This window comes from Podarcis melisellensis (genome assembly GCF_964234715.1).
Source record: "Podarcis melisellensis genome assembly, chromosome: 5".
In the NCBI taxonomy this organism is placed as follows: Eukaryota; Metazoa; Chordata; class Lepidosauria; order Squamata; family Lacertidae; genus Podarcis; species Podarcis melisellensis.
The window spans coordinates 3,222,594-3,250,272 of record NC_138537.1 but is presented as its reverse complement, the minus strand read 5'-3'; the positions used below and the strand labels follow the sequence as shown (position 1 = coordinate 3,250,272).

At 46.2% G+C, this 27,679-nt stretch overlaps 1 protein-coding gene across 4 annotated transcripts in view; it reads right to left on the bottom strand.

Moving 5' to 3' along the window:
- Positions 1 to 27,679, bottom strand: part of MASP1 (MBL associated serine protease 1) — a 105,978-nt gene that overhangs the window by 59,800 nt on the left and 18,499 nt on the right. For all 4 annotated transcript variants that reach the window (XM_081910992.1, XM_081910989.1, XM_081910990.1 and 1 more), the window contains exons 3-6: positions 5,734 to 5,911; positions 3,643 to 3,774; positions 984 to 1,180; positions 642 to 789 (exon numbers count right to left, since the gene is read on the bottom strand). In XM_081910992.1, the coding sequence (XP_081767118.1) occupies positions 642 to 789; positions 984 to 1,180; positions 3,643 to 3,774; positions 5,734 to 5,911 (655 nt within the window). The remainder of the gene's footprint in view (positions 1 to 641; positions 790 to 983; positions 1,181 to 3,642; positions 3,775 to 5,733; positions 5,912 to 27,679) is intronic.

Here is a 27,679-nt window from a genome sequence, read left to right as displayed (position 1 = left end):
TCTATTACATGCACAGACATTTCCCCTTACTTTCTAGGAGGAAAAAAGTGAGTGTTATGGTGCAAAAAATACGGTATTTCTTATCAATAAGCAAATTTTTATTCTGCAAGTGTGGCTCAGAGAAAAAAGTTTGAGAACCACTGCTTTAAACGCTCTTGGCTGCACCCAATGGTGTAAAAAGTATAAAGATAAAGGTAATCTACATTAGACACAACAACTTAGAAAGAATAAAAATTTTGAGGTCTTATAACAAAAGAAGGAAGTCAATATGTGTATATGTATGTAATGACTAGATTAGAATGATGGTATTGTTTTATTTGTAGATGTGTGTTTTTGTTTTGTTTTTTGTGTTCTTTTTTCTTTTGTGTTTTGTTTTGTTTTGCTTGTTTGTACTGTTTTATTTTGGATTCAATGTTTGTAATTTTTGTTGTAATTTTGCATTGAAAATTATATATATACATATCAGGATCTGAGCACACGAGCCCTCTCTCCTCTAGTAGAGTCTGGTCTGTGCTGGGACTAAGAGCCTCTCAGCACCCTGAACAGACTACAGTACCCATGATCCTCTGGGAGTGGGATGCTGCTGGTCTAAATGTATAGAACAGGTGGGGGCTAAGAAAGGTCGCCTCTGGGGAGATTACCTATTGCCGTGTAGGACAGCTTCCACCCTCCATTCTCTCCAGAGTTGTCACTGTGGAACAATATCTGAATGCTGTTGCTCTTCGTTTCAATGCGTCCTGGCGATTTCTCTCCACAAAAAGGCCCAAACTCCTGGCGCCCGGCTTTGATCTGTCAGGAAAAACAAAGGAGGAGCAGAGAAAAGGCGAGACCATCATTTTTGTCTGGTTGAAATCAGGCAAGTCAAATGCAACCGTACTGTACTTAAAACACAAGTGTGTGTGTGTGTGTGATTTCTCCCTGGCCTCCTGGTATTTTCCAGTCGCCGTGGAACTAGAGCCAGATCAGCTTGCTGCTGTGCTCACCTTGATGTAGTCATACGGGCAGGTGACCTCCGGGTGGTCTTCAATGTCAAAGTTGTCGTTGAACTCCAGCGTAATGAAGAAACCCTCTTCCAGCTCAATGCGGTACAAGCAATCGGAGCTCTTGGGGTAGGAATTGGGGAAGTCTGGGCTGTTGATCACCCCATTCCTCTGAGTGAAGAGGTTGTCGCTGCACTCCACTGTAAGGGAGACAAGGGTGAACACACGGTTAGAATATTCCGTTCCACCTTAAGGGACAGGCATGAGACTGTTGTAGGTCACATGTCTGTTTACACTCCGGCACAGTTTGCTGGGAACTTCCGTTTGTGTATAGCTTTTGCTTATGCTGCTTGCTTGGACATGAAGGGGGAGAAGACATGTTTTTCCTTTTGTCCTGATGTATGCTGAATAAACTGCTTGTAAATACCGTATTTTTCGTCCCATAGGACGCACCTAGTTTTTTTGGGGGGAAATAAAGGAAATCCCCCCCCATTATTTCCCCCCCAAAAGCAGATCGGGGAAAACGAACTAGGTCAAGGAACAGCGGGATGGCGGCGCTGCGCCTCCCTGCTGTCCCCCAAACTTGTGGGGCTGGCCGCACCCTTCAGGGTGTCCTGCGCGCCGGGCGGCAGGCTGCTATCCGCAGCATGGGGAGCCCTGCGGGGAACTCCTGCAGGGCTCCCCACGCTGCAGATGTGTGTCCGGCGCGCGGGGCGCTCTGCTTCAGGGCACCCCGCCCGCTGGGCGGCAGGCTGCTATCCGCAGCGTGGGGAGCCCTGTGGGAGTTCCTAGGCTGCGGATGTGTTCCGGAAGCGCCGGGCGCTCTGCTTTCAGGGTGCCCGGCGCTCCGGGAAGCAGGCTACTATCCGCAGCCTAGACAGCCCTGCGGGAACTCCCGCAGGGCTGCCTAGGCTGCGGATGTCTTCCTGAAGCCTGGAGAGCGAGAGAGGTCGGTGGGCACCGACCCCTCTCACTTTCCAAGCTTCAGCAAAAGCCTGCATTCGCCCCATAGGACGCACCCAGATTTCCCCTTCATTTTTGGAGGGGGAAAAGTGCATCCTATAGGGCGAAAAATACGGTATACTCAACACAGCCTCTCCCTGCCACTTCTGTTGTGCAGTGTTATTTACTGTGCTGAGTGTGTGTGCCCAGCTTCTGAAGGCTTCTGAAACTCAGGTCCCAGTTTCATGCTGATCCAAGGACCGGAGATCGGCTGGCACACCGGCCGGTGGGCTGGGGCCTGCTGGGGGCCTGCCAATTGCCCCGATCCCTTGGCTGCACCCCAACACACACAACACCTTGGCTACGTTGTGTCTGCTGGGGTCAGTATTGCCGTGGCCAATGGTCTGACTCCACAGAAGGCCACTTCTTCCCATGTTTCTAGGGGACGAGCAGTAATAGCTCAGGGGCTAAGTGCATGCAGGAGAGATCCTGGTTCAACCTCGTGACACAAGGTCCTGGTAGCAAAAGTGGTGGAGAAACAACACAAGTTGGGGTAGAAATCTGTGGTGAGGCAGCAGCTTCAGTGACAGAGGATTCGGATGTGGGTGAACCTGCATTGGTAGCCGCAAGCCCATGGTTCTAACTGCAACTGCCAAGCCTCTGCATTTGGCCTGTAAGGCCATTTTGGGCAAACCACCCCAACTGTCAGGGACCGTGCTGAGGAGGGCTGCACTGAGGACGAATGGTGGGAACCCCACCTCCCTCTGCTCCTGATCAGGATCCTGAATCTTCCCAGGAGCAGTGGGACAGTATAGATTTGGAAGAGTGGTTTGCAGAGGGGCATAGTTCAGAAGGCAGAAGTTGGGAAGAACTGAGTGGGGAACAGCTAGGAGAAGAAGAACTGGAAAGGAGAGAGAGAGAGAGTTAACAGACTCTCTTTTGCTGGAAAGTGTCCATCCGCTCAGCCCAAGGTCAAGGCAAGCAGATCAGGTGGCAGAACAGAAAGCAAAGCGGTTGCGAGTTCAGGTTGTAAGACACGGAAGTGATGGGGGTGGGGGTGAAATCCTTAATTGGGAGCATCTTTGTCCTAGGAATGAATGCTTTGTTCTCTCTCTGTGATCATTAAAATTTCTAACTGGTAAGAGACTTATTTTGCTTTGTACTTCTCTACTCCCAAGGGGGGGGGGAGAGCCTGGCACCAACCTGACAGTCACCCCAATTAATATAATCTATTATTTTGAATCCATGCACTAAGTGCTAAGCTTGGAACTAAAGCACCTATTAAGGGACACGGGTGGCGCTGTGGTCTAAACCACAGAGCCTAGGACTTGCTGATCAGAAGGTCAGCGGTTCGAATCCCCAAGACGGGGTGAGCTCCCATTGCTCGGTCCCTGCACCTGCCAACCTAGCAGTTCAAAAGCACATAAAAGTACAAGTAGATAAATAGGTACCGCTCCAGCAAGAAGGTAAATGGTGTTTCCGTGCGCTGCTCTGGTTCGCCAGAAGCGGCTTAGTCATGCTGGCCACATGACCCGGAAGCTCTACGCCAGCTCCCTTGGCCAGTAAAGTGAGATGAGCGCCACAACCCCAGAGTCGGTCATGACTGGACCTAACGGTCAGGGGTACCTTTACCTTTTTAAAGCACCTATTCCCCACTCCCGCGCTTGAGTTTCAGAGCAACCAGCCCAGTTCCCTCCCAGCACTGTGATACAGGCAATACCTTTGCAAGTCCTGTTGTCAGAGTGGAGGATATAGCCAAACCGGCAGGAGCAGTAGTACCCGCCAATATAGTTGTGGCAGTGGTGGTCACAGGCCAGCTCTTCGTCGCTCTTCTCCAGACACTCATCGATATCTGTTATAGAACAGGAGGGAGCAGCAGACTCGTAAAGCAAACCCTTTAGGATTCCGCGGTTTTCGAACTCGGCACCGTCAACAGGCAAAAGATCTATATGGACCCCAGGTTGTGCTTACTTTCCAAGTTTGTGGGAGGTTACTTCAGTTGGCCAAGATACGAATGCCTCATTTGCTAACAGCTTCCCATTCTGTCGCATCTCAAGGCTAGAAGGCTAGGTGCCGGTTTTGACCTTTAAAGCCCTATGCGGCCTAGGACCCACAAAACTACGGGACCGCCTCTCCTGGGATGCCCCCGAAGGACCTTAAGGTCCACAAATGACAACACTTTGGAGGTCCCAAGTTGCAAGGTGGTTAGACTGGTCTCAACTAGGGCCAGGGCCTTTTCAGTACTGGCCCCGACTTGGTGGAACACTCTGTCACAAGAGACTAGGGCCCTGCGGGACTTGACATCTTTCTGCAGGGCCTGCAAGACAGAGCTGTTCCGCCTGGCCTTTGGTTTGGACTCAGTCTGACCCTTCTGTTTCCCTCCCCTTATGGTTTTGCTCTATGGGCTACTTTTAAAATGAGGCTGCATTTTAAATTGCACTTTAACCTGTATTTTAAATTGGTTCCCCCGCCCCCCATTATGTTTTTATTGTAATTTTACTGGTGTAAGGGTATAAATAAAATTTATTATTACTATTATTATAGAAGGATGCTTCTGTGTACTCTACAACAAACTGGTTTTTAAAAGCCTTATTTGTAGCCAAACCAAAGAAATTGGCCCACCAACTCTGGGCTCTCAGAGAGGAAGTGGACCTGCTGGACTTTGCATCTGCCTGTGGTTTATTGTAGCTAGTTTAACGACATGGTTGCACAGATGGCAAATTCCATCCAAATATTATTTCATATGGCGCCGTTTTTTATTGTATGATTTTTTGGATCAGCTGCTTATTGCTTATCTTGGAAAGATGCCATAATACTTGGAATAGTCCTCTTTGGTACAAGTTTATCTTCCCATTTTCCTTTATATCATCATTTTATTTCTTAAATTTGTATGCCAGCCTCCATCCACAGACCTCAGGGTGGTTCACACACACAAAAATCCCAACATAGAAACACAAAATACATGATGAACACAAGAACGAAAAAGACAAACCAATAACCGCCCCCCAAAACACACTCATTGTCTTAAACCTCTTTATCTTATACCTGACCATGCAAATTCTTTTTTCTCTTTTGTTGAATTATTGGAATGCTATGTGAGTCTTGTTTGCTACACATTTACTAAAGCAAACACTCAGTTTCCCTCCCATTTTGACCTGGCTGCTATCCTTTACAACGTGGCTTCTGCAACGTCAAGGCTTGGCTACTGCAACATACTGTATTGGTGACTGCCCCTGGAGACTGTCCAGAGGCTTCAGCAACTGTGTAAGTCACTGAAACAAATAAAAGCAATTTCATTTTTTTAAAAACCCATCCAGGTACAACAAATACTATTTACTGGGGACAAACAAACCTTTCAATTAGAGTTTCTTTAGCACCACCCTTTTTGCCAGCATATAGTCCACTGGGTTTTAGACTTCTTTGTTGTGGGTTTTAGTTGTGTAGTACCGTATTTTTTGCTCTATAAGACTCACTTTTTCCCTCCTAAAAAGTAAGGAGAAATGTGTGTGCGTCTTATGGAGTGAATGCAGGCTGCGCAGCTATCCCAGAAGCCAGAACAGCAGGAGGGATTGCTGCTTTCACTGCGCAGCGATCTCGCTTGCTGTTCTGGCTTCTGAGATGCAGAATATTTTTTTTCTTGTTTTCCTCCTCCAAAAGCTAGGTGCGTCTTGTGGTCTGGTGCGTCTTATAGAGCGAAAAATACGGCATGAAAACACACACACTTTTGATGTATTTTAGCTGTTGTCAACTGCAGGTACTTTGGAGTACCTGCGGTCTGGGCAACCCACATTGTGGCCAAGCGGCTACTCACCCACGGCTGTGTAATGGGCGTCAAATCCTGTGAAACGTTCCTCGTTGGAGAAGTCCGATCGGAAAGTGAGGCTCATGAAAGACCCCGGGGAGACAATGGCCTGCTGCCCCGGGGTCTGCTCTGTGTCTGTGGCTTCCCTCCCGCAGAAATTTGCCAGGACTTGGTCCTCAGACTCCACCTGTTCCAGGCCCAACAGGAAAGAAAAAGAACCATCAGCTTCAAGGTGGAAATGTATTGTTACAGCAACACCAACAGATACATACATATCCAGATCTGGGCTTTGCAGGACAAGAAGGGGAAATAATAATAATAATAATAATAATAATAATAATAATAATAATAATAATAATAATATATTTGCACCCCTCCCATCTGGCTGGGTTTCCCCAGTCACACTGGGCGGCTTCCACAAAGTCCAAAAATACACTAAAATGTCACACATTTTTTAAAAAAATAATATTTATTGAAGTTTCAACAAAATTACAAAAATAAAGAAAAATAAAAGAAAAAATACAAAATACAAAAAATAAAAACAATTAAAAACAAATCAATTTTTCCATATCTTATCTTTCATTTACTTATTTCCTTGACCTCCTCACACCTCCCTCTTTTGTGTTCTAGTTCAGTTAGTTAATTCAGCAAATCCTTTCCATCTTTGTTTTTATCTTAATAATTTATCTTAATATATTATAACTTTACATTCTCACCCGTTAACAATCCATTTTTACATACTCCTTTATAACATTACTGCTAAAACCACATAATTTCATTCCAGCATCCTTCTAACATTCCTTAATTTTACAATGTTTCTGTAGATAATCTTTAAATTTCTTCCAATCTTCTTCCACCGACTCTTCTCCCTGGTCTCGGATTCTGCCAGTCATTCCCGCCAGTTCCATGTAGTAAGATGTCACACATTAAAAACTTCCCTGAACTACCACAAATTATGCAGTCGAGTTTCCCACATTTGGGGAAATTGCAGGGATCAGAGCACCCACAGTGCAATGGATGAGCCTCACCCTGGGAAAACCTCCCTCATGATCAAGGTGTCTCGCCTGCCAGGTAAGAAATAAGGGTAATATATTGTTCTTTCACTGTCTGTTGCAGCGACATGCCTTTCCAGACCTGGGTTTTCCACAAGAAGAAGAGGAAATAAGGGTGATGCTACTGCAGGTGATGCCGCCAGTAAGATACACAGTCAAAACCAAGTAGTTAGTGGAGGAAGAGGGGGGGGGGAATAATAATAATAATAATAATAATAATAATAATAATAATAATAATAATAATTTGTTTTCCAGAAAAAAGATGCTTCAGAGTGTCTTACAAATCCACAAAACACTAAACTTGATTATCAATTAAAAACAAAATCGATAGAAAAAATACTATTGTTATTTATTATTGTTATTTTTTGAGTTTATATACCACCCTATACCCAGAGGTCTGAGGGCGGTTCACAGAAAAGATGACAACATATAAAATCAGAATCAAAACAGCAACTTAATAACATGCCCCCCACCCAAAAGAGCCACATTTTAAAAGGGTATAGGATGTCCATTAGGTCAACCAAAGGCCTCCTGGTTAAAAAGGAATGTTTTTGCCTGGTGCCTAAAGGTGTATAATGAAGGCGCCAGGCAAGCTTCCCTGGGGAGATCATTCCACAGATGGGGAGCCACTGCAGAGAAGGCCCCGTTCTCGTGTTGCCAGCCTCCGGACTTCTCAAGGAAGAGGCAGACGAAGGAGGGCATCAGATGATAATCTCAGGGACCAGGTAGGTTCATATGGAAAGAGGCAGTCCTTGAGGTAATGTGGTCCTGAGCCATACAATATACAATACAGTACAAATACAATACAGTAAAACAAATACAAGCACAGGCTGATATGTGATAAAAGAAAGTGCATCTTTGCACAGCTCATAAATTGTGGAACTTGCTCTGACAGGAAGCAGCAGTGGCCACCAGCTTGGGTGGCTTTTAAACAGGATTGGGCAAATTCAGGGAGGAGGAAAGGGCTATCGATGGCTAATAGCCACAATGGCTCTGCTCTGACTTCACAGCTGAAAGCAGCAGAGCTTCTGAGCACCAGTTTCTGGAACTGGCAGGAGGAGGAGGGAGGACTCTTGTGCTCGGATCCTGTTTTCTGGTTTCCCATCAGGGCATCTGGTTGGCTCATTGGTCTGATCCAACATTGGTCTGACATTCTTTTCATAGCTGTCAACTTACAGATTTGAAAATAAGGGACCAGCAGCCTCAAAAAAAAGGGATCAGCAGCCAAAATAAGGGATTTTAGTCAACCAGCAGCCAAACGAAGCCTCAAGCGGTGGTTCCCACAGCGCAGCAACACGGCAAAGGGGATGCAGCAAGGAAAACCACCGTCGCCTCTCCGCTGGGAAGCGCTGAGCAAAGGTGAGTCCCCAGGCAACACGGCCGATTTGATCAGCACAAGGCATGCAAGCTCCACCCCCCAGTCGTTCTTAGACTCCTTATTGGGTGAGCAACGCAGCCAAGCAACACAGTTGGAGCCTCCCTCCTCCCTGGCCGGCAGGGAGGGAGGGAGGGAGGGAGAGGAACTGCTTCCTTTGAAACCTGGGAAATTTAAGGGACATGCATCAATAAGGGACAGCAGCGGGACACGGCACTGGGGTAAGGGACTTTCCCGCCAAATAAGGGACGGTTGACAGCTATGATTCTTTTGTCTGTGTGTTCAGATGTCATGCACGACACAGCAATGTTAAAACACAATTACAGTGGTACCTCTGGTTGTGAATGGGTTCTGTTCCGGAGGCCCGTTCGCAACATGAAAGGAACGCAACCCACAGTGGCATGTGGGTTGCGATTCACTGCTTCTGTGCATGCATGTGACGTCATTTTTGCGCGTCTGTGCATGCACAAGCTGCGAAACCCGGAAGTAACCCTTTCCGGTACTTCTGGGTCGTCGCAGGACGCAACCTGAAAAAACGTAACATGAAGCAAATGTAACATGAGGTAAAAGGTAAAGGGACCCCTGACCATTAGATCCAGTCATGGCCGACTCTGGGGTTGCAGATCCTGAATGGATTTTTTTTTAAAAAATAAAAATGCATTTCTGCATTTTGCACCCAAATCCACCAGCAGTGAAACAGAGGCTCACGATTGCCCCAGATGGCGTTTGTGTGTGAAATGGAGCCTGAAACTTTCCCCAAAATTAGGCAGGCCAAATGGAACATATCCATTATCAAACCAATGTAGGGCTGGTGTCGACGTTTTTTCTTCTCTGATCTCCTACCCAACCCGCTTCCTGGAGTCTGAACATCGTTTGGAAACCAGGCTGGTCTGTAAGTCATGACAGAAGAGGGACGGAACCTCTTTTGCATTTTCGGGATGGCTTTCAAATCCTGCTTTCATGCACAGCGATCGTTTTCAAAGCACTGCCAGCCACCCCGAACCCACAAGGCAAAACGCGCCCCAAGTCCAGCTAATCAATCACAGTCGGACCCTGCAGTTTCCTGGAAGGAAAGGATCCTCTCTGGGTAAGTTAAACAGCACCAAGGCCAATAACATGTGGGTGATCTGAAGCGTAGCTTTCCCAAAAAGCAGACCCGTATTCTGAGACGCGCCAAGCCCACAGCCTTCCTAGGCTCTCTGCCACACCCTGCCCTTCCAGAAAGTATGTAAACCTTTTTGCCACAAGACTGGGAGAGCGGAATCCAAGTGTATTGTGGCACCAAAAGACCATGAAGTCATTCAGCCACTGGGAACTTTCCACCAGGTTGTCTTAATTATCACAGCTTAGGAACAGATGAAGACAAACGCGCTCAGGATGTAGGCAAAAATTGTTTCCACTCTGTTTGAATATTATCTTTAAAAATAGCTGCACGGCAAGGAGCTGAGGGCTTGCAAAATAGTCGCTGGAGACAATTTGGGGTGTGTGTATGTTGGAGGCCTCTTTATTACTCTTCATATTTCCCTGCTCAACCCCCTACCCTGCCATCTCCACTTGAAAGAGTCACAGGTAGATGAGCTGAGATTGCTTATGGGAGAGGAGAACAGTTGCCAGCCAGCTCTAGGTGGGGCTGCCCCTGGGGTCAGTCTGGAGCACTAAGGCCCGGGGGCCAGATCCGGCCCAATCACCTTCTAAATCCGGCCCGCGGACGGTCCGGGAATCAGCATGCTTTTACATGAGTAGAATGTGTGCTTTTATTTAAAATGCATCTCTGGGTTATTTGTGGGGCATAGGAATTCGTTCATTTTTTCTCTCCAAAATATAGTCTGGCCCCCCCCACAAGGTCTGAGGGACAGTGGACCGGCCCCCTGCTGAAAACGTTTGCTGATCCCTAGTCTGGAGGCTGCAGCTGGTGCAGTAGGTGCCAGCGAGTTCGAATTCGTGTGTGTGGTCAAACTACTGCCAGCACGCAACACCTTGCTTGCAAAATTTGATCTGGCTGCTAATTTGCTAGCGGGTCAACAGAAAAAGGGTCTGGAAAACCAAGCCTGATGGGGATTGGATGAGGGAGTTGGTGAGCTGTCTTCAAATATCTAAAGGGCTGTCATATTGAAAATGGAGCAAGCTTGTTTCATGCTGTTCCGGAGGGCAGGACCTGAACCAAGGGATTCAAATGACAAGGAAAGAGATTCCGACGAAACATCAGGAACGACTTTCTGACAGTAAAAGCTGTTCAGCAATGGAATGGACTACCTAGGAATCATGGTGCTGGAGGAGACTCTTGAGAGTCCCCTGGACTGCCAGAAGATCCAACCTCTCCATTCTGAAGGAAATCAGCCCTGAGTGCTCACTGGAAGGACAGATCCTGAAGCTGAGGCTCCTAGACTTTGGCCACCTCATGAGAAGAGAAGACTCCCTGGAAAAGACCCTGATGTTGGGAAAGATGGAGGGCACAAGGAGAAGGGGATGACAGAGGACGAGATGGTGGGACAGTGTTCTCGAAGCTACCAGCATGAGTTTGACCAAACTGCAGGAGGGAGTGGAAGACAGGAGGGCCTGGCGTGCTCTGGTCCAGGGGGTCACGAAGAGTCGGACATGACTAAACGACTAAACAACAACAACCTAGGAAGGTGGTGGAGGATTTTAAAATCCTTGGAGGAGTTTAAGCAGATGTTGGATATCCATCTGCTAGGGGTTATTTAACTGAGATTCCTGCATTGCAGGGGGTTGGAATGGATGACCTTTGGGATCCCTTCCATTTCCACAAATCTATGATTCCATCTGTTCTGAGGGCCAGGCAGAGAGTCAGAGACACACTCTTTCCTGGCCCCAGTCTGAGGCTCTCCAGCCCTGCTCTAACCATTGCACCACACATTGGCTCCCTAATATGGATTTCCCTTTCTCACTTCATACTGTCATGTCTGCAATTACAGCTTTACAATCGCAGCCACGTAAAGTGTGACCCAGAGATGGCCATTTCTCCCCCTTCTGCATCTCTCCTCCAGCACCACGATTTTAAAAATGTGCGAGAAGATGCACTCTCACAGCGAAGTATGTTTTTCATTTTATATCGAAAGGGCTCTGGTATTCACTCGCTTTCCCACTTGCTCCCAACTTTCACATCTCAACCAACAAATGCTTTCATTTTCACAAAGTCCCCTTCTGTTGCTGCTGTCTCCGTCTCGGTCTGTCATCTGTCACATGAAATGTCATGCCAGAAGACATAGAAAAAGAAACCATACGGCAGAGATTTCCCACACTCTTTGCAATAACAAAACACAACTATGCTCAGCAATATCCCTTGTTATTTGATTTTACTTCTGACTCACAAAAGTGATGTGTGATATCAGATGATTAGAGAACCTCATGGAGAAAAAGGCTTTTGATGGGTACTAGATGAGTCTTACATCTGGTATCGGAGAAAGTACTTATTTACACAGCTCATGGGGTTCTGTCCTGGGCCTGTTGCTCAACATCTTTTTAAACAACTTAGATAAAGGAATAGAGGGTAAGCTTGTATTTATCATTACAAAAGACTGGCCAGGCTCCCCAGGGTATCCAATCAAGTGAGCATTAACATGTAACACACTCAGATTTCTGCTGTAGACCGCATTTTCTGTGATGTAGGTATGGTGTATGGGGTGGTGGTGGTCTTGAGCTCCAGGACAGGGAATTTAAGATGTCTATATAAGAGCGGGCACACTTTGGTTCGGGATCCTCCTCCTTTCCTGCGTGTGAAGGGGACACCCTGTTGCAACAGTTTAATAGAGATCAGGCTTACTAGCTGCTTTGCTTCTCAATATTCTCTGGTTGGCCTCTGTTATTTTCTCCTACCAATAGGGAACCCACGTAAGGACTCCATACGGGCTCTTGGATACCCCATAAGGGGAAAAGGGCAGATTTTGGTTTACAACACTGGTAGTGGGGAAAGAGAAGAAGAAGAAGAGTTTGGATTTGATATCCCGCTTTATCACTACCCGAAAGAGTCTCAAAGCGGCTCACATTCTCCTTTCCCTTCCTCCCCCAGAACAAACACTCTGTGAGGTGAGTGGGGCTGAGAGACTTCAGAGAAGTGTGACTGGCCCAAGGTCACCCAGCAGCTGCATGTGGAGGAGCAGGGAATCGAACCCAGTTCACCAGATTACGAGTCCACCGCTCTTAACCACTACACCACACTGGTGCACTCCTGCTGATGGGCTTCTCAGAGGCATCTGGTAGCAGGACTGGATAGGCTATTGGTCCGATCAAGCAAACTTTTCTTACGTTCTCCCTACCGATCTCACTTTAAAGTCCCACTCCTGTTTTCTGGGGATTGTCAGCACAGGCAGAACTAAAGAGCAGCTCAGGTGAAGCTTCTGTCCGTCCCAGGCAGATCAGATGCCAAAGATCTTGCAGAAATCCAGAAGTCCAATGTTGCAACAGTTCTTAACCTTTAGCCAGTTAGAGGCACGGGGCAACGGTCTCCTCCTTGCTTCTACAAACTGTTTCCTGGTATGTTTGTACAAATTGCTTTCCTGGATTAGACGAAGGTTCATCATGTCCTGACCTAAATGGGCAATGATTGGCTAGATTGGGGCATGTGAAATACACATGCACCGGTTTCAAGGCAAGAAAGGATAAAAGAGAAGGTGCTGGAAGGAGCCGACAGAAATGTGATTCCTGGTGGAGCAAGAAACAGCCCCTCCTGTAGGGCTGCCAGCTCTTGAATTTGAAACTTTTTCTGGTATCTGATGATAGGGGTGGGACAGAACGAGCTGAACCTGCCTAATTCACACTTTCCAAAACACAGCAAATCCTGTTGAAATCCATCCAGGCCTTTCTGAATTCTGCAATGCCGTTCCCCATCCCAAATAATGTGTACAAAATAGACATAGAATCATAACAGAGTACAAGACGCCTAACTAACATAATCAGCTCTAAACTATTTCCAAATCTACTTAATTTTGACTGTGTCGTTTGCGCTCTGTACATGCACGGACTGTTTCTTGCGGGTTTATGGGGTATTTGGTTAATGCCTTTTTAGAAACTGAAATATAAAGATTTTTAATTAATAATAATAATACAGTGGTACCTCAGGTTAAGTACTTAATTAGTTCCGGAGGCCCGTTCTTAACCTGAAACTGTTCTTAACCTGAAGCACCACTTTAGCTAATGGGGCCTCCTGCTGCTGCCGCGCCACCGGAGCACAATTTCTGTTCTCATCCTGAAGCAAAGTTCTTAACCTGAAGCACTATTTCTGGGTTAGCGGAGTCTGCAACCTGAATCGTATGTAACCTGAAGCGTATGTAACACGAGGTACCACTGTAAAGATAAATATTTTTATTGTTTATACCCCACCAATCTGGCTAGGTTTCCCCATCCACTCTGGGTAGCTTGCAGCACATGGCAGCATTTTTAAACGACCCCAACCTCAAAGTGATGCAGCCTTCCCTTTGGGCAGGGAGTTTGCCGCTCCTGGGTTCTGTACAGTCACAAAGCGTATTGTAAATAAAAAGTTAAGTAGCTGGTTGCAGCCACAGCAGAGTGAGGACAAAGCTCCCCTTGTTGGCTGGGTCCGTCTCCCCTCGCCTCATCGCTTTCCCCTGAAGCCCTTTAAAAGAAAGCAAGGGCGATTTCCTGAGACAAATGCAAAGGGGCCCGTCTCCCTCCTGGCATCCTGGGTGCAAATTCTTTCTCTTTCTGGCTTGGCGCCATCGTCTGCCCCCCACCAGTGTCCCTATATTAGTCAAATGCCTTCCCAGTGCTTAGAGACTCCGTCCCCTCTAAGGTCTGGTCTGGACTGGGTAACCTCTCCCAGACAAGGACCCTGTCTGCATTCCTAATGGAATGATTTGAATATGAATATGTCCTTTCTCTTTTTGGGGGGGCGTGAGAGAGGCAAGGGAGGCCCTTTTCATTTCGGAGATGCGAGCACCTCAAACTCTTGCGGCAAACAAGGGAGATTAGATGGGTGGGTCTCCGAGCTCTCATCCTTCAGAGAAAAGGGATATCAAGTTTGTTTAGTATTTCATTGCATTTATTGTTTATTATTTCACTGCATTTCTGTCTAACTTTTTTCTCCAGGGAGCTGAAGGTGGTTCTCTCCCTCTTCGTTTAATTAATCCCTACAACAACCATTTAATGAGGGTGAAAGAGGAGAGCGCAAAATATGGCCTGAAGCTCAACATCAAAACAACGAAGATCATGGCCACTGGTCCCATCACCTCCTGGCAAATAGAAGGGGAAGAAATGGAGGCAGTGAGAGATTTTACTTTCTTGGGCTCCATGATCACTGCAGATGGTGACAGCAGACACGAAATTAAAAGACGCCTGCTTCTTGGGAGAAAAGCAATGACAAACCTAGACAGCATCTTAAAAAGCAGAGACATCACCTTTCCAACAAGGTCTGTATAGTTAAAGCTATGGTTTTCCCAGTAGTGATGTATGGAAGTGAGAGCTGGACAATAAAGAAGGCTGATCGCCGAAGAATTGATGCTTTTGAATTATGGTGCTGGAGGAGACTCTTGAGGGTCCCATGGACTGCAAGAAGATCAACCCATCCTGTTCTCACAGTGGCCAGCCAGATGCCTGTGGGAAAGCAGTAAGCAGAATTCGAACACAAGAGCAGCTCTCCCCTCCTGCAGTTTCCAGCAACTGAGAATAATAATAATAATAATAATAATAATAATAATAATAATAATAATAATTTATTTATACCCCACCCATCTGGCTGGGCGGCTTCCAACAAAGTATTAAAATACAATGGTCTGTTAAACATTAAAAACTTCCCTGAACAGGGCTGCCTTCAGATGTCTTCTAAAAGTCTGGTAGTTGTTGCTCTCTTTGACATCTGATAGGAGGGCATTCCACAGAGCAGGCACCACCACCGAGAAGGCCCTCTGCCTGGTTCCCTGTAACTTGGCTTCTTGCAGGGAGGGAACTGCCAGAAGGCCCTGGGAGCTGGATCTCAGAGTCCAGGCAGAACGATGGTCTGGGCAGATTCAGAAACATGACTGCTTCTGACTAGGAAGGCAGAGCGTAGCCATAATATCTAGTCACCACCAATAGCCCTCTCCTCCATGAATTTGTTTGGTCCTCCTTTAAAGCCATCTAAGTTGTGGACATCACTGCCTGCTGTGGGAGGGAGTTCCATAGTTTAACTAGCCGCTGCTTGAAGTACTTACTATCCCCTGTGCTAAAATGTCTAATAATAATAATAATAATAATAATAATAATAATAATAATAATTTATGTCCCCGGCCACTCTGGACTGCTCCCAACAGAATATTAAAAGCACAATAAAACTTCAAACATTAAAAACTTCCCTACACAGGACTGCCTTCTAAACATCAGATAGTTGTTTATTTCCTTGACATCTGACAGGAGGGCCTTCCACAGGGCAGGTGCCACCACCAAGAAGGCCCAACATTCAGCTTCGTTGGATATGCAGCAATTCTAGTATCAAGAGAAGAAAAAAAATCTTTCCCCGGGATACTTTCCCCATGCCATGCATAATTTTTATAAACTTCCATGCTGTTGCCTCTTACTCGCTTTTCCCTGAAACTAAGAAGTTTGGCCCCCAGATGCACAAGGCTTCTCTAAATCCTTATTGGCAGGCTGTGGCACCATCAGTGGGATAGTTTTAATTTCTCTCCCTCTCCTGCCCTCACTGCTCTTTTAAGAATTGTTTCAGAGGACACTGAACCTCAGATCTCTGGGGTAGCAAGTGTGTGAGAAGCTACAATAGGATGCTCCCAGATGCGAGCTTATGGGGGGATTTTTTGCATGCGAGCTTACGGGGGGATTTTTTGCTGCTCGTGCCTCAGAATGGCCCACTTGCAGGGTTAAGCCCCCTTGGACTCTGTCCCAAATCCCTTTAATGCATTTGCCCATCTAAAACAATGTGTCTTTTGGGTAGTGACAAAATGGGGAGCAATGGCAAGAAGGCAACAGGGAGATTAAGCAGAAGTTTCTCTTCATCACTAATAATTAGAAACATTCTTTTTTCCCAAAAGAGAAAGGAAAAATTATGTGCAAGTAGCAACCCACATTCATTTGCTGGTGGGTTTGTTCGTTTGGGTAATATATTATCCTCTGTCAAGTTTCACTTCATTTGGTCATGTTGCATAATCTCTTGAATTTTGTCTCTCTCTCACACACAAACAGGGTGCTTTATTCAAACATGACTCTCATATGTAATTCACGTACCACGCTTATTGTACACAGGAAATATTCACGGACACAGCTAAACATCTGTCAAGCACTTTGAGAATGTGGATCTCTACCTTCTTTTTACCCTTAGCATACAGATCCCATGCAGACCACTTTAGAATTTTCATAGATGTTCCATGATCTTTCGGCAGCTGAGCTCATGGTTGGACAGAGTTCGTGTCAATCAACTGAAGCTCCTATAGCCAACAGAGCGGCAAGGGTTTTAAAAACCGCAGTGGGTTTTTCAGTCATACAGTGGTACCTCAAGTTACATACGCTTCAGGTTACATATGCTTCAGGTTACAGACTCCGCTAAATAGTACCTCGGATTAAGAACTTTGCTTCAGGATGAGAACAGAAATTGTGCTCTGGCAGCGCGGCAGCAGCAGGAGGCCCCATTAGCTAAAGTGGTGCTTCAGGTTAAGAACAGTTTCAGGTGAAGAAGAGACCTCTGGAACAAATTACCGTAAGTACTTAGCCCAAGGTACCACTGTATTTACTTGCTCATGAGGGACAAATGGACAAAAGTGCATGCTCCCCATCTGCAAACTGATAAGGTCTAAGGTTTAATTTGAAACAACATTCATTTCTCCATGGCCTAGTAAGTACTTGATTAAAGTCTCTGGCTTTGATTTCACAATATAGATAGAAGGGTTAGGTAGGAACAGTGCCGGATTTAGGTAAAGGTAAAGGGACCCCTGACCATTAGGTCCAGTCATGGCTGATTCTGGGGTTGCGGTGCTCCTCCCGCTTTAATGGCCGAGGAAGCCAGCGTACAGCTTCCGGGTCTTGTGGCCAGCATGACTAAGCCACTTCTGGAGAACCAGAGCAGTGCACAGAAATGCCGTTTACCTTCTCACCGGAGTGGTACCTATTTATCTACTTGCACCCTGATGTGCTTTCGAACTGCTAGATTGGCAGGAGCAGGGACAGAGCAACAGAAGCACACCCCATTGCGGGGTATTCGAACCGCCGGCCTTCTGATCAGCAAGTCCTAGGCTCTGTGGTTTAACCCACAGAGCCACCCATATCCCAGGTGCCAGATTTACGTATAAGCTAAACAAGCTATAGCTTAGGGCCCCACTCTCTTGGGGGCCCCAAAAAAATTAAAGGGAAAAAACTGGATGTACATTTCCAAAATCTAAGATAAAAAACAAATAAAATAAAACCTACATGCAGCAACAGTGTTTTGTGTTGTGTAGGCGCCTATTTTGTTATGTGCAAATGGCTTTAGATACCTATTAGGTCCATAAATTACCATATACCATATATTCAACACAAAGAACAGCGACAATTTGTTGTTGACAAAGGACAGCTGGAAATAGAGAGGGCCCCATTACCTTCAGTAGCTCAGAGCCTCATCAAACCTAAATCAGGCCCTAGGTAGGAAGACAGATTGCAAGATCCCTTGTGGATGCAGAATGCAGTCAAGCAAGTTGTTTGACACAGGAAAAAGAAAGAGAAAGAAAGAAAGAAAGAAAGAAAGAAAGAAAGAAAGAAAGAAAGAAAGAAAGAAAGAAAGAAAGAAAGAAAGAAAGAAAGTCTTCTTGCAGCACATAGCTAAACTATGGAACTCACTCCGACGGGAGGCAGTGATGCCCTATGAAGAAAAGTTACAGTGTGATAGCTCAGTCGGTAGAGCATGAGGCTCTTAATCTCAAAGTCATGGGTTTGAGCCCCACATTAGGCAAAAAGATTCCTGCTTTGCAAAGGATTGAACTAGATGACCCATGTATGGTAATCCCTTCCAAGTCTACAATTCTATTACTCTTTGAGTTGGGCCTTTTTAGTTTAGGGGGGGGGGGAATGAGTGAGAGGAAACAGGATAGAGGTTTATAACGCGTGGTGTAAATGCATAGGAGCAGTGCTCCCCACCAAAAAAAATTAGGACTCAGGGTTATCCAGTGATGCTGAATATTCTGAGATTCAGGACAGATTAAATAAAGGACTTCATCACGCAGTTTGTGATTAAATTGTGGGATTCCCTGCCATAAGATGTGGCTGTTAGAATTCCTGCTCCGTGATTGCAGTCATGGGATTGTTGTCTATCCCATGATGGTGTATGTTTTGACTCTACAGAGTGGGAAGTGACGGAGACAGGATGTTTGTATTCCTGTGTTCCGTGAAGTGGGACTATTGCCCTTTGTTCTATCTCTTTGCTCTCTGATGCTAGAGAGAGAGGGAGCCATGTTGCAGTTCTCCGTGTGTTTATATGTAAATAAAGTAGATTAGCCAAAATGCTGAGTTGCTGAGTTGCAAGGTGCGCAAACTCTGCGGATCCCTAAGTGTGCCAATGTCTGTTGGCATCTGTCACTGTGATGTTTGGGCAGAAGAAAGCTTTGGAAGCTCCAGAACGATCGACCAGGAGGGAGGGAACATGCCAGTTGGGCATGTGACCCTGCCAGGGTCCTACTCGAGTGTAGGCTGAACTCCTGACAGTGGCAATGGCTACCAAAGTGATGGCTTTAAGAATGTAAGGAGAGCCTGTTGAATGAGGCCAATGACCCCTCTAGTCCAGCATTCTGTTCTCAAGGCGGTCAACCAGTAGGATAAAGGCTACCAATGCCTATTAGTCATGATGACTAGATGCCACCTCCAAGCTCAGAGGCCTTTGAATTCCAGCCCTTGGGAAGAGGAAGAAGAAGAAGAAGAAGAAGAAGAAGAAGAAGAAGAGTAGTTTGGATTTGATATCCCGCCTTTCACTCCCTTTAAGGAGTCTCAAAGCGGCTCACATTCTCCTTTCCCTTTCTCCCCCACAACAAACACTCTGTGAGGTGAGTGAGGCTGAGAGACTTCAGAGAAGTGTGACTGGCCCAAGGTCACCCAGCAGCTGCAGGTGGAGGAGCGGAGACACGAACCCGGTTCCCCACATTACGAGACTACCGCTCTTAACCACTACACCACACTGGCTCACAGAGTTTAGGCCTTTGGTCTAATTCAGTAGTTTCCTGCATCATAGTGGTTGGGCTAGATGATCCTTGGGGTCCCTTCCAACTCTACAGTTCTGTGATTCCATGTTCTTTTTTTTTAAAAAAAATATATTTATTGAGATTTCAAAAATTTACAAAAAATAAAGAAAAAGAGAACAGAAAAACAGAAAAGTAAAAACAATTAAAAAAACAAGTCAATCTTTCCATGTCTTATCTTTCATTTGCTTGTTTCCTTGACCTCCTCACACCTCCCTTTTTTGTATTCTATTTCAATTAGTTATTTCAGCAAATCCTTTCCATCTTTGTTTTTATCTTAATAATTTATCTTAATATATTGTAACTTTACATTCTCACCCATTAACAATCCATTTTTGCGTAATCCTTTATAACGTTACTGCTAAAACCACATAACTTCATTCCAGCATCCTTCTAACATTCCTTAATGTTTCTGTAAATATTCTTTAAATTTCTTCCAATCTTCTTCTACCGACTCATCTCCCTGGTCTCGGATTCTGCCATTCATTTCCGCCAGTTCGATGTAGTCCATCACCTTCATCGGCCATTCTTCCCGGGTGGGTAGGTCTTGTGTCTTCCAGTACTTTGCAATAAGTATTCTTGCTGCTGTTGTAACATACATAAAAAAGGTTCTATCCTTCTTTAACACCGATTGGCCGACCATGCCCAGGAGAAAGGCCTCTGGTTTCTTCAAGAAGGTATATTTAAATACCTTTTTCATTTCATTATAGATCATTTCCCAGAAAGCCTTAATCCTTGGGCACGTCCACCAAAGGTGAAAGAATGTACCTTCATGTGATTCCATGTTCTTAACTAAAGGATGCACTCAACTCTTCCACTGAAATCAGTGTGAATGAAAATGCTGACAGCCGCTAGGATTCTGGTACCCCAGAGTTGGAAAGACGGACATGGTCCCCTACCAGAGTGGAATGGCAGAACAAATTGCTGGACTATGCAGAAATAGCAAAAACGACCAGGAAAACCAGAAACCAGGTAGATCAAAACTTTAATAAAGATTGGGAGGGATTTATATTATATTTGAAGGACCGCTGTAAACACTTGAACTCTTAAGCAGGTTTAAAATAACTCTTGTATGGTAACAAAGACTTTGGACAAAATGAGTATCTGGAAAACTGGGGTGACATATGATATGCAGTAGAAAAGAGTAAATAAAGAACCCACGGAGGGCATAGCTGTCAACGTTTCCCTTTTTAAAAGGGAAATTCCCTTATTCCGAATAGGATTCCTCGCAAGAAAAGGGAAAAGTTGACAGCTATGATGGAGAGGTGGGGGGGAAGTTAAAAGATTAGGAAGAATCTTGTTTTGGTTTTGGTTTTGGTTTTTTTGGGGGGGGGAGTGTGAATGTAAACATCAATTTGTAATATCCAATAAGTTTTTTTATATATAAAAAGAAACTTTTGCCGGATCGGGACCTTTGCATTTTGGTCTCCTGCTGTTTCACATTGATTTAAGCCACCCACCCTCACAACGGCCATCCCCTTCAGTCCACCAGCACCGCCACAAATTTCCTGGCCGCCTGCCTGCTCTCTTGACACTCCATTTCCGAGAATGCTTTCACTCCTGCAAATGGAATTTTGCTGCTTTAATGAGGAGTTTATATATACGTTACAAGGGATGGATTATATCCTCCCCTCATCAACCCAATTAGCGCATTCCAGGCCAGGCCAGGGAGAGGTTGACGGCCTCCACCGTTGACTGCCTGCCGCAGGGTAGCAATGAAGAACGCTGGCATTGAGAGGGTTCCCATGACATGGTAGGAACCACTTTCGAAAACAGATCCTTACACTGTTTCCTTGCATCCCAGCTGGGAATGGGGGAGAAATAGAATTATCCCCGAAGTTAAAGGCGGACCTACCCAATTCACACTTCCCGAACCAGCACAGGGGCCGAAATGCAGTCCCTGAATTTTGCAACGCAGTTCTGCAGCCAGCTAACGTGCATTTACTAGGATAAAGTGGGTATGGAATGCACATGTATGTGAAAATAACAGCAAAATTTGCACCATATTAGGGGAAATTGCTTGCAAAAATGTGTAGGCAAAATTTCATAGCAATGCGAAATTAGGAAAAAAGTTGCTGGCGAATTTTTATGAGTCCCTTTGTAAAAAAACCCTCAGACTGATGTGGAAATGTTTGGAGCTAAATTCAAGACTGGAAAAATGAGAAACTAAAAATGGACAGATTCACCCACCCCAAAACCTCTGCTACCTTGTGGGATATCTTCGGGAGAAGAAAAGGCTACACAAACCTGGATAGCACCTTCTATGCCTCCTTCCAGCAACTCTTGCAGCCAAGCAAGTGCCAAATACCGTATTTTTTGCTCTATAAGACTCACTTTTTCCCTCCTAAAAAGTAAGGGGGAATGTGTGTGCGTCTTATGGAGTGAATGCAGGCTGCGCAGCTATCCCAGAAGCCAGAACAGCAAGAGGGATTGCTGCTTTCACTGCACAGTGATTCCTCTTGCTGTTCTGGCGTCCGAGATTCAGAATATTTTTTTCCTTGTTTTCCTCCTCCAAAAACTAGGTGTGTCTTGTGGTCTGGTGCGTCTTATAGAGCGAAAAATAAGGTATATTGCTCTGCTTTCCTTTGGACCACATCATCAAGGCCAAGATGGGCAGCCCAGGACCTCCAGACACATTGCCAGGATTGCACCCCGTTCAGGTGCTGCTAATGCAACAGTTTGACTTCACCCCCAGAGGCGTACTCCATTGTCTCTTGAGACAGACAGATGACAACCACAATGCAGCCTGGAGTTAGAATGTGAGTCCCTGGCCACAAGGTATCCTGGAGCTCCGATTTTGGGCAACACAAGTGGAGGTTACTCTGAGCGTGATTCCTGGCAGGATCAGGTACAGTGGTAAGTACAGTGGTACCTCGGGTTAAGTACTTAATTCGTTCCAGAGGTCCGTTCTTAACCTGAAACTGTTTTTAACCGGAAGCACCACTTTAGCTAATGGGGCCTCCCGCTGCGCCGCTGGAGCACGATTTCTGTTCTCATCCTGAAGCAAAGTTCTTAACCCGAGGTACTATTTCTGGGTTAGTGGAGTTTGTAACCTGAAGCGTATGTAACCCGAGGTACCGCTGTACTTAACCTGAGGTACCACTGTACTCAGACTGGCCCAACAACGAGGAGAAACCTTGGCACGGCTGTTTTCAATCCGGCATCCAAGAGAAACAGCCGTTGTTTGAGAGTGCTGTGTGTTTTTGCAATGCATTTATCTCTCTCTCCAGCCAGCTCCTCCTCAGGGACAGATCTTCTCTAGTGAACATGTCGACATAATGACCCCAGAGGGGAATCCCGCCAAAGAAGCAGCCAAGATTTAATTACCAGCCGGCACTCGGGATGTAAATGATCTATGAAAAAGTATACAGTCCTCAGCGGAGGCAGCACACATTAACCAGGCCGCGTGACCCCTCTGTTTAGTTTTCTGTCAGAGGTCTCTCCTGGGTTCTGTGGGGAAGGGGGAATGACTGGCGAGGCGGCTGGGAAGGGGGGATGGCCCAGGGTTCGGAGGAGAAATGGTTCTCTGATGCAGGAGGGCAGGTAGGGACTCACAAACTCATTAAACCATAGAACTGTAGAGCTGCGTGGGACCCTGAGGGTCATCCAGACCAACCCCCTGCAATTGCAGGAATCTCAACTAAAGCATCTAGGGCAGAGGGCTGTTAAGTTGTGGGTGAACATATCAGATGACACAGCGATTCTTCAAACAGCTCTTGTTTATTCACAGGCCAGAACAGAACTGAACTGAAGGGTTCAGCCAGCCTGCTTATATAGAGCTCCAGTACAACGTAACGGTAACAATTTTCTAAAACTATCCAATCACTGAACGTCACTTTCGATTTAATATTTATACCCCGCCCATCTGGCTGGGCTTCCCCAGCCACTCTGGGCAGCTTCCAACAAAATATTAAAATGCAGTAATGCACCAAACATTAAAAGCTTCCCTAAACAGGGCTGCCTTCCGATGTCTTCTTAAAGTCTGGTAGTTGTTGTTCTCTTTGACATCTGGTGGGAGGGTGTTCCACAGGGCGGGTGCCACCACCGAGAAGGCCAGTTTGAGAGTAACTGCTACTTGCCAGGGTCAAAGCTGAGCATCTCCTGCCTTTAGGCAACTGATATTCAGAGATATATTACTCCTGGACATGAAGGTTCCATTCAGCTATGATTCTGGGATGAGTTAAATAGGTCTCACCAGTGTTTGGGACTAAAACAGTCAGTAAGGCACTTGATGTGTGGCTTCTCAGCCTGCCATCTAAGAGATCTCACCTGTTGAGGGGCAATTTCAAGGCCCCTCCTGCACTCCTTTCTTCTTGATGTTTAAAGCCAGGCTCCCACAGGACAGGCCTTCAAACAGAGGACCATCCTCTACAAAATAGGGCACATGTTGCCCTATAGCAACAATGGTTATGATTAAAGAAAATGAGGGTTAACAAAACTAAATTGAAAATAAGGGAAGGATTTGCTGACCAATTAATTAGACATGAGAATACAGAAAGGGGAGGCATGAGGAAGTCGGGAAAGTAAGTTATAAGAAATTAAGATCTGAAATTATACGTGTTGTATGTTTTCTCTATGTTTTATGTTTTGTGTATTATTTTAAAAATTTGTGAAAATCTTAATAAAAATATCATGTGTCATACAAAATAGGGCACATGGCCACTCTATTATTACCGCTCCCTCTTTCCCTCCCACCCCCTGTCCTCCCCTTCTGTGTGTAGCTGAAGCTGCAGTTTCTTGGCTCCTGTGCATGCACAGAGAGCAGATCGCTTCTGGACAACCTATTTATTAGGGAATTTGTGCCGATTGGTTGAAGGTGAATTTTGGAAGATTTGGAACAGTTAAAGGAAAGTCTTTCACACACACACACAGTTAAACTATGGAACTCCCTGCCACAGGAGTCAGTGATGGCCACAAACCTAGATGGCATTGAAAGAGGAATAGGCACATTCATGGGGGAGGAGGGGGCTGTCAAAGGCTGCTAGATATGATGGCTCTGATCTGCCTCCACAGTTGGTGTGATGGCCTGGGGCTTGGACTCGGAACGAGAGGGGTTTTAGTCTGCACCGGATCCTTTGCCTCAGGCATCACCTGAACCAAATCTGGGGCCTGATCCTGAAGAGTCCCAGTCTGCACAGGTTCCCCTGCAACAAACCCCAGCTGGGCCGAGTCTGGGACCTGAGCCTGCCCTGACTCCAGATGCAGGGATGACCTCATTGCCTTCAGCTGGGCCATCACTTACAGCTGCTTCACTACCAGTTGGGTCAGGGAAGGCTGAGGCGGCCTCTGGGTCTAGTAACCCACCGACGTCTCTGAGAGAAGGAGAGACCTGAGTACTTGCAGGAGGAGTGCTCGCCTTCGGGTGAAACAGGGAGGTGAGTTGCCGAGGGATCAGGACCGGCCGTTACCCCAACAGAGATAAAATGTTGTCGGACCCTGCCCCAGGTTACGGGAGCAACATTGCTGTATGCCAGACCCTGCCTAAGATCCTGTACCTGTCCTTGCCTGGTTTCCTGCCTCGTGTCCTGCCTTGACCCTGTCGGACTGACTCCCAGCAGAACCTTCGGATTCTGAACCGGTCCTGGACCACATTTCTCGGGTTACCCCCAGGCCCAGCACAGTTGGAGGCAGTGATGTTTCTGAATCCCAGTTGCTGGAAACCATGAGATGGGAGAAGGTTCTTGTGCTTGGATCCTGCTCACTGGTTTCACATAATGGTCATCTAGTTGCCCACAGGACAAGAACCTAACTAGATGAGCCACTGGCCTGATCCAGCGGGCCCTCCTTACATTCTTATCCCACACTTTCCCGTCACTTTCGTTACCACAAAAACTCGGATATTTCGGGATGTGCCTTTGTTGTGCAAGAGTGACAAAGCTACTCTAATTGTGCAATCTTAATTTGCTGGTATGTGCCCGAATCCCAACCACAAAATAGCAACTGTCTGGAAGCAGCCTAGGAGTGCACTGCCTTTAGGTGCAGGAGGGAAAGCTACACCCCACTCTCCCATCGAAACATTCAAGGATGCTCTGTTTTCTACCTCTTGACACAGAAATCAGCCTTGCTTCCTCTAACTGTGAAGGCACTTCTACTAACTACTGACTAGTAGCTGCTGATATTTTTCTCCTCCATGAATGTGTAAAACCCTGTCCTAAATCTTCCACCTTCCACTTTCTCCATGCTGCGTATAATTTTATAAACATCTACTGTGTCTCCTCTAACTCACCTGCCCAGGTAAGGGTGACGATTAGGTCCAGTCATGACCAACTCTGGGGTTGCGGTGCTCATCTCGCTTTACTGGCCGAAGGAGCTGGCATACAGCTTCTGGGTCATGTGGCCAGCATGACTAAGCCACTTCTGGCGAACCAGAGCAGCGCACGGAAATGCCGTTTACCTTCCCGCCGGAGTGGTACCTATTTATCTACTTGCACTTTGACATGCTTTCGAACTGCTAGGTTGGCAGGAGCAGGGACTGAGCAATGGGAGCTCACCCCATGGTGGGGATTTGAACTGCCGACCTTCTGATTGGCAAGCCCTGGGCTCTGTGGTTTAACCCACAGCGCCACCTGCGCCCCTTTTAAAAAGTGCCCAACAGACACAGAATTGCTCCAGAGGACTCCAGCCTTCATTTAACAAATAAGTTTCCAGCTCTCATGAATGGAAACCACGTTGGATTTCCGGTGGTGATCCGGGGGGAAAGAGGGTTGACTTTCTCTGTGAGCAAAGCATGCAGATATATTTCCATTTGCAAGGCATAAAACAAAGCTGTTCTTTGGGGAGAGATCCCAGGCATATTTTTTCTTTATTGCATTTAAGTGTAGGGCTACAGATGGCCCAAGCCACACCCCACGGAACAGCCTGCTGGGCTGGCAGAATAGCTGCAAAATTAGAAAAACATGGAGGATTAACTATGGTGCTGTTGGGAATGAAGACAAACAAAACCCTGATCTGTGACGGCAGTTTCGAAACTGCACGGGTTTTGCAAAGAAATGTGCAGGAGGCAGCAGTGGCGAATGCTCAGGCCCCCTGTGGCAGCTGCCGCAAAGCCTTGGCCAAAGACACGCTGATCCTGTGGCATTGAGGAGCTGCCAGGAGCCACGGAAATAGGGGCTGGCTTAGCTCCTCCAGAGTCAAGCCTGTGTTCAGCTGCTTCCCTGGAACACAGGGGGCCAGCTCAAGATGTTCTTTCCTCCTTGCACCAAAATGAACATCGCTTCTCTGATTCATGTACCAAATATGACACTCCTTGTTGCCGCTCCTTAAATCGGAGGCGGGGAGCCTTCTTCAGCCTGAGGAATGCTTTCCCTTTCCAGGGTCTTGTGCTAGTGGTGGGCGGGACCATAAGCAAAAGAAGGCGGAGCAACACTTTCCACCTTCCCTCAGACCTCCTCTCCACCGGAAGCCAAAAAGCCTCAGGTGAGCCCCTTCTCTCCATCCCATCAACATCAGAGGCAATAGATGGTGGTCACATGACACAGGGCCTCCCAGATGGTGGGATTCCCTCCCAAGGGAGGATAGCCTGGCTCCCTCCCTGTTATCCTTCTAACAACAGGCTGAGACTTTCCTGTTCAGACGGGCCTTTGGAAGCTGAGGTGCAGACAATGTTAATCACCACCAGGCTGTTGTCAGGGCAAATCATATTTTAATTGCTGGTTCTAAATGTGTTCTGGTGTACAGTGGTACCTTGGGTTACAGACGCTTCAGGTTACAGACTCTGCTAACCCAGAAATAGTACCCCAGGTTAAGAACTTTGCTTCAGGATGAGAACAGAAATTGTGCTCCGGCGGTGCGGCAGCAGCGGGAGGCCCCATTAGCTAAAGTGGTGCTTCAGGTTAAGAACAGTTTCAGGTTAAGAACGGGCCTCCGGAACGAATTAAGTACGTAACCAGAGGTACAACTGTATTTTAATTATTGTTTCCAATGGATTTGTTTTTATTTCTTTGTATTTGATGAAGTTTTAAAATGTTGAATGCCAGCTTGGGAAGGAAGGTGGGATAATAATAATAATAATAATAATAATAATAATAATAATAATAAATTTTATTTATATCCCGCCCTCCCCAGCCGAAGCTGGGCTCAGGGCGGCTAACAACAATCAAAATAATCCATCATTCTAAAAACATTCATTATAAAATTAATTAAAATCAAATTGATGGCAACCAGTTAAGCAAAATTCTGTGCAGATTGCCAGAGTAAAGAAATTTAATACTTTTAAAAGGTAAAGGTAAAGGACCCTGGACAGTTAAGTCCAGTCGCAGACAACTCTGGGGTTGTGGTGCTCATCTCACTTTACAGGCCGAGGGAGCCAATGTTTGTCCACAGACAGTTTTTCCAGGTCATGTGGCCAGCATGACTAAGCCGCTTCTGGCGCA